This window comes from Mesoplodon mirus, assembly GCF_964341445.2.
Source record: "Mesoplodon mirus genome assembly, chromosome: 5".
Lineage (NCBI taxonomy): Eukaryota > Metazoa > Chordata > Mammalia > Artiodactyla > Ziphiidae > Mesoplodon > Mesoplodon mirus.
Genome location: NC_138980.1, coordinates 114742634 through 114755030, shown reverse-complemented (window position 1 = coordinate 114755030; position 12397 = coordinate 114742634). Strand labels below are relative to the sequence as shown.

The 12397-nt window shown below is 34.1% G+C and overlaps 1 protein-coding gene across 2 annotated transcripts in view; it reads left to right on the top strand.

The window, feature by feature from the left end:
* Positions 1 to 12397, top strand: part of RASA1 (RAS p21 protein activator 1) — a 109211-nt gene that overhangs the window by 41486 nt on the left and 55328 nt on the right. The window contains exons 2-4 of one of the 2 annotated variants that reach the window (XM_082624070.1): positions 8471 to 8623; positions 9618 to 9753; positions 10363 to 10433. In XM_082624070.1, coding sequence (XP_082480196.1) covers positions 8471 to 8623; positions 9618 to 9753; positions 10363 to 10433 — 360 coding nt within the window. Of the gene's footprint in view, positions 1 to 8470; positions 8624 to 9617; positions 9758 to 10362; positions 10434 to 12397 lie in introns of both variants that reach the window. The other variant, XM_082624071.1, reaches the window with a different exon arrangement.

Sequence of the window (12397 nt, the reverse complement as noted above, 5' to 3'; positions counted from 1 at the left end):
ATGGAATGATCGATTTTGACTAGGCTGCATTCTTCAAAGAAAATGAAAGCTTCCTCGGAAGTGGGGGAGGAAGAGTATCCAGAGGGTGGTGTGAGTGTGTTTTCCCCGAATGGGATGGGTGCTGAATAGGCAACAACCAAATCAATGTCTTTGAGTGTCAACAATTTGTATAAATTGCCAGTATTGTGGAAGTTCAGAGTAGGAGAGGTTGGGGGTATTTAGGTGAGTAAACTAATATTTCTACTCAGTTTTTCTACTGAGAAAATAGATGTGACTACAAGGCATATACTAGATGATTTTTAGACTTGAAACATCACTTTGGGCAGAATGGTCTTTGGAAGATTCCTTTGAGGGGGTGGCATTTAGGCTCAGCCTGGAGTCACGGTGTCCCCTGGAGGGAAGAGTGATAAAAGATCTCTAGAATGCAGGTGGGAGGACAGTGCAGCTTGAGGAAATAGTTTGAATGGGAGAATGCAAGGCATTCTCCGTGTGGATACCAGTAAGGGATTATGACTTGAGAATTTCAGCGTAGGCAGGAATTTTTGATAAATTTGTTTTTCTTGGCCTCCCACCTGTCAACGCCTACCATGCTGAAAGCATTGTGCCAAGGGCTAGAGTAGAGAATGTGAAGATGACTTAACGTGCCCAGTGTCCTCAAGTACTTTCCAATCTAATGGAAAAACTAGATGTGAAAATGACTAACTTTATTACAGTAAGATAAAATGTCAAAAAAGAGTATAAGAAATAGGCTGGGAGTATGAAAGAAGAAGATTAATTATGCCCAGAGGTTCAAGGAGATAGCACGTGAGGTAGACATTGAAGAATGACATGGATTTCCGTAGGCAGGCAATAAGGGCATTTCAAATGAAAAGAATAGCATGATCAAAGGGAGAGAGGCTTCAAAGTATGTGCTTGATGTGTTTAGGAAGTGGCAAGTAGTCCTGTGAAGACTGGAAAAGTCATAAGAATTACTGAATGTCATGTCAAAAGTTCGGATTTTATTCTGTAAGCAATGGGACCATTTCAGTTTTTGAGATGCGGTTTCAAGCATAGCTGTTTGGGGAGGTATTATTACAGATGCATAAGGAAATAGAAGAGCAGTGAAGCTAGAAGACCTAATGCAGGAATTACTACAGGACATGATGAGGAAGGATGTTGACAGTGGGAAGGGAAAAGACTAGACAGATAAAAGGGTATTGAGAATTTGGAATTGTTAAGGCTTTTTGACTAATTGGATATGAGGTAAATAGAATAGAGGAATAAGTCAGAGGTACTGATGGAGAGGTTTCCACTAGGTTGAACCATATGTAATTTTTTTTTTTTGACCTTAAAAAACACAGCAGTATATAGTTTTACCTAATAGCTTGGGTGAGTGGATTGATGTGTGACATAAGTCAAGATGAGAAGCAGGAGAGAAAGAAGAGAAGGGATGTGGGAAAGAATGATGGGGAAGTCTTTTTTCTTTTTTTTTTAACGTCTTTATTGGAGTATAATCTTTGCATAGTTGTAGGATGGGTTGAAATAGAAAGAGAAAAAGAGGGCCTGAACGAGAGTAATTGGTGAGGTTGGAGATGCAATATGCGAGTTGGCAGTAGTGTTAAGGGTAGAGAGATAGGAAGGAATCAGTGTTGCTTTTGAAGTTTTGAGTCTAAACGCTGGGAAAGATGCTGGTGCCATTAACAGGATAGAGGAGTAAAGAGGAAGAGGTGTGTGTGTGTGTGTGTGTGTGCATGCGTGCATGTGTATGTTTGTAAGGATAGTTGCTGATATTTTAGATTTGGCTATAGTCATCTTAAGGTGAAGATTCTTAGCAGGTACTTGGTAACTTAGGCCTGAAGCTTGGGAGGAAAGCCAGCTTTAGGGAGAACAATTTGGGAATTATCCTCATAGAGAAGTTATAATTTGAGCTGAAGAGATACTGATATTTCTATGAGTGAGAATAGAGAAATAGACATTTCTGAGGGGAAATAAAAACATAGAAAATACCTTAATTTTAGGATGACTTTTGGCTAAATTGCATAATCTTTTCACCTTATTTAAAAAAAATGTTACATAGGAAAAACATTTTGAGAAAGCATAGGGAGAAAACCTATGTCTAAAACAGTGCCTAAATATAGCAGGTGCTTAAAAAATATTTGTTGAATGAATAAATGTAATTTGTTTGGGATATAGGGGAAATAGGAGAGAATAATGGACTTACAGTGGAGAACTTTGAGTGCTGTGTTCTAATGCCTGCCCCCACCTTGGGTTATTGGTGGGAGCAGATGAGTGGATAGATCTGAGAATATTTTGAACTTTTAAAATGTTCTTTGAGATACATTTCTCTTTGAGGTACTGAAAGAAGTTCAGCAAGTAAGGTTATAAATCTAGTCTAATTCAGAAGGTTATATTCTTTCCATATTATCTGATAAGAATTAGGCTTGCAAAGTATATTTTGAAAGTTTAAAGTATTCTCATATTCCCATATCTGTATATGAACATTTTTTGGCCTTTGCTTGTCTTTACTTTTTCCCTCTGCCAGTGACATCTTTCTCACCTTCTCAGTCCCTTGCTTTCTCTGAATTAGTTGCTACTTGTCTTGTAGGTTTCCGTTTAGCCATCAGTTTTTTCAGGAAGTGTATACTAAAATGCTAAGACTGAAGTTTTTCCATATGCCCCCGCATTCTAGTACTTGCTGTATCAGATTGCAGTTGCCTGATTTGTCTGTGTTCTCCATGAGACCTATGTCATGGAGTTCTGTGGTATTAACTTGTTTTTCTACCACGTAGCCCAATGCTTGACACACAGTTTGTTGGAGATGGACTAAATAAAAGGCCATGCCAGACTAAAGTTTGCTTTTAAACTTCAGATTCAGTGTTTTAAAGGTATATCTTAAAATACAGGTTAAGAAATGTTATAGTTGCAGTAGGTAGCCACTGAATCACCATACCCTCCAAAGTTTTAGATTGAACATTGTGAAATTAAACAAAGCAAAACAAAAAAATCACAGTGTTTCTTTTAAATAGAAAAACTACCCTTCAAGATAGTTTACAGCTGTGTTGCAGTAATGCGTTTGTTGGACCAGATGGTCACAAGTCATTCGTTGCCCTCTTTTCATGTACTTAGTTACTGATATGACCCTGTAATTGTTGAAGTTCTAAGAAAAGGTCAACTGTAAGAATTGGTAGTTTTTTTGAGAAATGAAATTTCACTGATATAAGGGATAGAGGCTGTGAGGTAGGAATTGATGTTAGCCTCTGGCTAGTAAGTATTGTGCTTTTCCTTTTCCTTTGTTTTTTTAAATAAATATGTTTGATTAGTGTATAACATTTTTTGGAGAGGGTGTGGCTCTTTCTACTCTTCATTATCTGTTTTCCAGGGTGATGGGAGTTAAGGTTAGTGAGAATGAGACTATCTTGGTCAAGTGTACTTCAATATAAACTCTTTTTAAGTCTTTACTGAATTTGTTACAATATTGCTTTTGTTTTATGTTTTGGTTTTTCGCCTGTGAGGTATGTGGGATCTTAGCTCCCCTACCAAGGATTGAACCCGCACCCCTGCATTGGAAGGCAAAGTCTTAACCACTGGACCACCAGGGAAGTCCAGTATAAACTTTTGATTGCATAAGCATTGTGTTGTTGGTTCCACCTTTAGTATATTAGTCTTTCAGTAAACTGAATTTTTGGGTGGATGGACATGTAACAGTGCTGTTTCTTTAAAAAATACTCCCACAGAACTTAAACCTCCTTTGGACCCTGTAAATATGTTACCTGTGGCAAAAGGAAATAGAATTTCTGTTCTTTTCTTGAGCTAATTTGATCTGAGATATGTAACTAAATGCATAGACAAACACACAGACATACACACATACTTCTTATTTGCCTGAACACACAAATATACTCAAGATGTCAAACATACACATGAATATTTCTTAAGTAATGCAATTGGTCTAAGGCATACTATACCTCTTATGCTTAGTCTAGTGGTTGTTCAGGTGAATTTACTAGTGACCAAATTTTAGTCTGTCTGCATAACAATGTGGGGGGAAAAAGACAATAAAATCATTTACTATAAGGTATCTTTTCTATACTTTGCCTTCACTTTAAAAAGTTAGTTTATTTTTCTTGACCACCAGCTCAGACCGTATGACTGTGGGGACTACGTTAGTTAAAAAGAAATATGGAGGGCTTCCCTGTTGGCGCAGTGGTTGGGAGTCCGCCTGCCGATGCAGGGGACGCGGGTTCGTGCCCCGGTCCGGGAGGATCCCACATGCCGCGGAGCGGCTGGGCCCGTGAGCCATGGCCGCTGGGCCTGCGCGTCCAGAGCCTGTGCTCCGCAACGGGAGAGGCCACAACAGTGAGAGGCCCGAGTACCGCAAACAAACAAACAAAAGAAATATGGAGGTTTTCGGAGATTTATAGTAGATTTAGCAAATGTTTTTAGTATATGTCTTAACCAGACTGAAATAACCAATTTAATTTCAGAAAGGACAGCATGTGTGAGAAAATACGATTAACATCTTTGAGAGTTACAGAAAAACTTTAGAAGTTCATGGTATGATCAGGCACACAGAGTTCCAGGTAATTCAGGTGACAAGAGATTTTTTGGCAATTAGATTTCTGCACTTATGTTTCTCTCTGAGAACTTCAGTGCCTGTCAGTGACATAACTAGGAAGAAGAGCATAGTGGAAAGTAAAAGTGATCTGCTGGGAACTTCAATTTAGTTTCCTTTTTAGACAAAGGAAGCTTGTTGATGGTAGTGCTATTTTAATTGTTTTCTACTGTAGTAGACAGTTTCCATTTAGTATTGTCACGTTAGTTTTAAATAATTGTGTAGTTTGAGTTGTGTCTGTCTTATATTCACACCAGGTTGTTTTCCCATTGTATAGATTTCTATATTATTCTACCTGATTAGGAGAGACTAAAAAACACAAAGGCCCTCCCAAGGCCTCTTAAATATACTGCACCAATGTACAACATGTTTATAAAAACATTCATGTAATTCCAAATTTAAAAGTAAAATGATTCCTGCAGCTTGTCCAACTTGTCTCTTGTTGACTTATTTAATATGTAGTTTCATCTTGGATGTTTTATTTTAGATAAACTGATTGTGTAGTGTCTAAGAAAATGAAATCAAGAGACTCCATATCTGTAAGATTTTGCAACCAAAAATTGCAAAACTAGCTGAGAAAAATGTATTTACTTCTTAAATTTCCTGCTGTTTCTTTTCCCAATCTTCCTTGAAAGAGAGAGAGAGGGGGATAGTTTACTTTTAAATAGGAGAACATTAGATATTTTATTATTAAAGTATTTAGGCAAATTTAAGTCACAGTATCTCAAATGCATATTGTCTCTGCCATTCCTCCAAAGAATATATCCACATTGGGGAAAGAGTGGGGCTATTTGAGGGTTTCCTTCTAGAATTGCCAGGAGAAGTGGAAGAATTTCTAGTTTATGAATACTTCGGAGCTTCCAACGTCAATTAATATGTATGATCCGTTACTGTTCAAAAAAGACGCTTTGGAAAAAGAAATTTCCTCTTAAAAATCAATGTTTTAGCAGAAATGAAGATTGGTTTCTCCTGTTCTCTTCCCAAAATTAGATGCAGTGTAAACAGAACTGGAAGGTAGGAAGATAACAGAGGCTTAGGTGATCTACAAATTAATCATCCATTATGCAACAGTATAAAATTTGATATTTTCATTGATGAAGCTGAATTAGCCCCATAGTCTATGTATATTGTATATAATTTATATAATTAATATAATTTTGTATGTATTATTTCATTTATAATAATGCAACCTTCTATGAAGCAGGTACTGTTATTATGTGCCTTTTTTAGATGAGGAAACTCAGGCTAAGAAATAATACATTTGCCCATATTTGTACAGCCAAGTGGCAGAGCTAGGATTCAAACACAAGCAGTGACTCTGGAGTCTTTACTCTTAACCATTATACTATACAGCCTATAGAGTGCTTTTTCAGTTTTGTTTTTCTTTGAAGGAGTTTAGGACAAATATTTAATGTGTTCTGAGGTTGAGATGGAGATTATTTTCCCTTTTTTTTTTTTTTTTTACAAGTGATAGTAATGAGGTACAAAGTATAGAGACTTGACCATAATTATGGAGGTTTCTGATAAGTCCTAGTCTCACCAGTCAGCTTAATCTCTTCTGAAGACGTTTAGGAGGTATCAGTGCAGCCATCCTATCTGTGCAGATATATTTAAAATATTCTTGTTAGTATGATTCACCTTGATAATTTGAAGTGAACAATAAAGATAATTCAAGAAATTCTAAGTTTTGATTAAGACCATTCACTGTTTTTCCTAGAACAGTTGGAGACTTGTAACAATGGAATGTTTTGAGGATCATGCTCAACTACATATGTGCTCATAAGCCTATTATTGGATAATTTAATTTCAGTTTATAGTCATAATCAAGAATTGACATGTTTTACCTAATGTGTTCAAAACAAGAGTTTTTGGCATAAAAGGAATTAGTAATAATCAGGAAACAAAGTTGTTTATTAAGATTTATGTCTCTGTCTTGAACTGAATATCTGTTTTAATGCCAGAATCTTATAGAAAGTACATAGATGTAAAAACTGAAAATCACAAATATATAAAAGTCTTTAGACAGGTATTTATTATAAATTAGTTGTTGTGTAATGCCTCATGCACCTTTGTGTATCATCTTATGGTGAGTTCACTAGATGAATGAGATTAAAAAATCTTTTAATCTTGACATTTTGCTTAAAACACACCAGAAATTTAACAAGTATCAAGTATACAAAAATAGGTACTTTGTTTAAAATTGTCCTTAACTTTGTCTTTGTTCAATGTGTAAATCTGCTCTGCGGGTTAGCTCCACTACTTTAGGTAATAAGGAATGTACCAGGTTCACATTCCAAGGTTGTCCCATATATTTTCACAGTTAAATAAACTTCTAGCCTAGAATTTCAAAATATTGTCCTGATCATCTATCATTAAATTTTAGCTCTTCAAGGAACTTTTAATGATCATTGGTCCAAGTTTTTCCTATTAGAATTAAAAACAAAACAAAACAAAACCACAAACAGCTCTTAAAAGCTAAATTCGCTTTGAGGTCAGTAGCCTCAAAGACAGTGGTTGAACTAAGACTAGAATTTTAGAGGAATGCAATGTTTATTGTTCTTTCCTTTCTTCCCCTAATACTAATGGTTTACAATTATGTTTTTTCTGTTCAGTTATGATGAAGCTTCATGATTGTTTTTCATCATTTATTTTATTTCTGTCTTATGTATAAACTGTCAAATAAATGGGTTGGTTGTTAGAAGAAAATTAACAATAATTCTTTGGGGAATTTCTAAGTTAAAAAAAAGAAAAAACTAAGGAGTCAATGTAAGCTTTCATTACAGCAACCTTACAAAAATAGTCATAGTTTTATTATAGTCTTGACTGTCAACTTATGGCTAGATATTAAGTATATCAATGTAATATGAGTGTTTATTGTTCTCCTCTGAATGTTTCAAGTTAGACAAGTACCAAAGAAAAGTGTAAAAATATTTCATAACAATTACTTTGTAGATTTGTTACCATGACCATATGAAAATTCCAGTCTGTTTCTAAGTGTGCTTCTGTTTATATCAATCCATGTGGCTTTTATAGGCATAGATTGGTAGTATGGATAATGCTAGAGTTGTAGCCATGGTATAGCCAGTCATTTAAGCAAATCATCTAGTAGTATGGTAGATAGAAGATAGTTAAATTGAGAGCAGGAAAGTTAAAGGGACAAAGGTATTGTTTATTGGTTTGGCCAAAAAGTTCTTTTGGGTTTTTCTGTAAGATGTTATGGGGAAACCAAACGAACTTTTTGGCCAACCCAGTATTTTCCACATGTTTGTTAAGTAAATTTGAAGAGTTCAAATGTGTGGTTATGGAGTGGATCATCTTAAGACAAAAGAGAATAATCAGCTTCATATTGAAATAGGAAATTAGAATAGCAGCCTTTAGACAGTGTCATTCTGTTTTCCTATTTTAGGGCACAAACATTAAAATGGAATAAAGTTTTATTTTCTCCCAGGTACCATGTGCCTTGTTATATCAAGTCTTGGTTCCTTAATATATAGAGAGGCAGTAAATGAACCATTTGTTTCCATTTGTCCATCTTACTCTTATTTTTCTAGGTAGGCATTAGATTGTAATAAGTGTTTGTATCTTGAACAGGTAGACAGTCCTGGAGGTAGAGAGATGGGCAGAAATAGAAGAGGTGAATATGTGAGGTGATTAGGCCTGAGCTTATCGAACAGAGTAAAAACTGAGTAAATGAATTATTTTTGAGAGACTGAGAAATTAAAAACAATTGAATTAAAATTGGAATGACTGGTTCAGAGTAAAATGTAAATGTCTAAGTTACATGTAGGTATGTAAAATCTGTAGTAGTATGTTTTTCAACTGCCAATAGTAATTTTATGGTTGCTATTTTTATTCTAATCTCTTAACCTTTTTTCTTAGGTGGTATCATGGAAAACTTGATAGAACTATAGCAGAAGAACGCCTCAGGCAGGCAGGGAAGTCCGGCAGTTACCTTATAAGAGAGAGTGATCGGAGGCCAGGGTCCTTTGTACTTTCATTTCTTAGCCAGACAAATGTTGTCAACCATTTTAGGTAAGTCTTTATTCCTATTATGAGGCTACATACTGTAGCTATTTTGCTGTAGTATTCATAAATATACCTGCTTTAGTGACATTTAAATAATGGAGAAAGAAATGTGTTTTCAATTAAATGATTTAATAAGTGATTTAGAGTAGATACTATTGAATGCTTACATTTTTTTAAAAAAAAACAGTATTATTGGACTTTTTTGTGCAAATCATAAGTATAGTTATCACTTTTAAAGTATAAAGAACTACAAAGAAACTTTGAGTGGTAAAGCAGAAACAAAGGAAATGTATACTTTCAGACCACAGAGTAACAGAAAATACAGAAACAGTATTTTAAGAGGGCAGTTTAATTCATTTTAGCTTCACTGTTCTGAAGCTTGTTGCAGACATTCATTTCAATTAAACAGGCATCTAGATTTTCAAGTACAGATATCAAAGTTTGTATCAATATATTTACATATATTGTTGTCTTTTATTTCATTTTTATGGGAGCCATTGAAAAAAAAATCATCTAGTGCCTGTAAAGTTAACTGATAAAATGTTTGTATACCCTTAATTTTCAGATTTTAAAATAGACTTTAAGAGTACTGTCATACCACGTGTAAAATGTGAAATTATTATTATACTCTGTAAATATTTCAAGAGATCTGTAAACTACTTTTAGCCAAAGAAAAGTAATTAAAATTGCTATTTTGTTTTAAATATGGAAAGTAAGAGTTATCTGAGGATGGATTTATAAATATTTTAATGAATTATGTAATTGAGGTTTGTAAGTCAGATATGTATTTCATATCAAATGCATACATATATCTTTTCAAAAGAAATAACCTCAAGTAATTTGCATATGGTGAAGGTATTAGTAAGTGGTGTTTTAATATAAGGATGCAGATAAAGGAAAAGTATGAAAATTATCGGTTTATAATTTCTATGGAACTTGGTCTTAAAAATTGGTTATAAAGGTTTTTGTTTTACTGTATTTTTTTTTCCTGTACAAATAGGATTATTGCTATGTGTGGGGATTACTACATTGGTGGAAGACGTTTTTCTTCTCTGTCAGACCTAATAGGTTATTACAGTCATGTTTCCTGTTTGCTTAAAGGAGAAAAATTGCTTTATCCAGTTGCACCGCCAGAGGCAAGTAAAATATCTTTCAAAACTTTATTATTTCACTTTACTAATGGGGTTAGCTCTTGTTCAGTTTCTCGTGATGTTTATTAGAATATAATTCAAGATTTAATTCTGGTTGTAGTGTCAGCATAACTGGCAACTTCTTTAAAAAAAGAAAGAGTAATTTTCCTGTTACTTTGTATTTAAGTTACTAGATTTTTTTTATTGTACTGTATGGTGATACCCTAACAAATATTTCTGAATGAATGAGGAGTAATTACTGATATCATAGTGCTAATGCTGAAGTTGCTGCAAGATTCTGAAATGTCTTCTGCATCATTGGAGAAAGGTTACTTTATATGTTGTGTAGTGTATTTAAAATTAAATGATAACTCATATTACCTGATTAAAAACATATTGGTTATACTGTTAAAGAATTTCTGTACAAACAACAACAAAACAAGATGAGCATTTCCAGGGTTTGGGTATTTAGAGGCTCAGTAAAAAATAGTTTGAATGATCCTACAGAATTTATAATGTGGGGTTTTACTGGCTTTACCTTTGTGTGGACATACCCAATTTGACTTTGACATAGAAAGGTTATCTTTTGTAAATCAATTTTTTTATGGTTTCTAGCCAGTAGAAGATAGAAGGCGTGTTCGAGCCATTCTCCCTTACACAAAAGTACCAGACACTGATGAAATAAGGTATTTTATAATATAATCTCGTTTATAGGCATTTGAAAGACTGAAAATTTGTTGCTCTTGGACTAGGAAGGTTTTGGAAATTGAGGAAATAGCATCCAGCAAAGCATGCCCTTAATATTATTAAGTCCATTGTCCCTGTCCCCCTGTGTTGGCTTATCTGTTCAGACTGTGAATTTGGATCAGAGAGGCCACAGTGAAGATGACAGGAGAAATAACTTAGCTTTTATTAGACTATCTCTGACAAAGTAAGGAGAGTTCTTATATATAATTTGTTTTTATTATTTCTATAGAATTTGATTTATTATATAATTTGATAATTATTATCAAATTATCTGTATCTTTCTATAAGTTTAGCTTTCTGATAGAAAATTTGTTTATTATTGGTAAAATGTTAAGGCTACTTTGAATAATTACTAATTCTGAGTTTACAGCTTCTCATTGAAATCAATAGCAGTGTTTAAAATGTAGTGATAACTTTTGGGAAGTACTAAAAATTTCTGGAAATATGGTATTTTAAAAAACAAAGATTCAACTATCTGAAATCTCCAAGTAGGCATTCCATTTTTATATGATTGTCCTCAAAATAACTTCTCATTTAGTTCTTATTGGCACACCTTTATTTGTGATCTAAGCTGGAAAAGCCAGTGAAAGAAAGAGAAGGGAAAGAAAAACAGCACTGAACTGCATATTCGGGAATTTTGGATGATTTGTAAATTCCCAGTGGGGTCATCTAGGACAGCAGCTCTCAAAGTGTGATCCATGTAACCCTGGGGATCCTTGAGATCCATTCAGAAGATTCATAAGATCAAAACTATTTTCATAATAATACTAAGACATAATTTGCCTTTTTCACTGTGACATTTATATGGTGGTTCAGAAGCCATGGATAGTAAAACTGCTGGTGTCTTAGCACAAATCAAGGCAGTGGTAACAAATGTATATCGTTTTTCACTGCCCCATGCTTGCAGTTAAACAAAAAAAGCCCGTTTCTCTTACGAATATTCTTGGTGAGATAATAAAAAATATTTGTTTTATAAACCTCAACCTATGGCTACACATCTTTTTAATATCTTTGTGATGAAATGGGACATACTCATAAAGCACCTCTACTGTGTACCACAGTTCAATGTCTTGAGGAAAAGAAGTGCTTTGAGAGCTGAACTAGCTGCTTTTTTTTTTTTTGTGCACATCATTTTCACTTAGAAGAATTACTGACAGGCAAATTATGGTTATTCAGACTTGAATATCTGACTTTTTTTTTTTTTTTTAAGAACAAAGTGAATCTGTTACTTCAAGGGAAATAACTGGCAGTATTTGTTGCCAATGACAATTTGAGCTTTCGAGGAAAAATTAGTATTTTGGAAACCCTGTATTTGCCATCAGGAGTTTGACAGCTTCCTAGATACTTAATGACTTTTCTGATGAAATTGGTGCTGATATTGAAGAATGTGATGTTTTGATACTGTATAATGTGTTTATATCTGGATGATCTGCACATCTCAGTGAATCATTTTCTAAATGATCAATGCATGATGTTACAAAATTATGGCTGGGTAAAAGATCCATTCACAGTGCAAAATAGACCAATAGAGGTTATTGGAATGGTACAGAAAGTTCATTGATACATAGTTTTAGATTCCACATTACAACCAACCTCCAAGAAAATACCACTAGTCAAGTTTTGGGGTTAATGTAATAGAATATCTATAATTATCTGAAAAGCTATTAAAATACTCATCCCTTTCACAACTACATATTTGTATAAAGCCAGATTTTCCTCATATACTTTAAGCAAAAAAACCATATAACAACAGATTGAATAAAGAAATGGATATGAGAATCCAGCAGTTTTCAGTTAAGCCAGACATGAGATTTGCAAAACTGCAAGGCAATAATATTCTTATTAAACTTGTAAAGATTATAATTATTTTTCATTTTTTATGTTACCATGTTAATAGGGTATA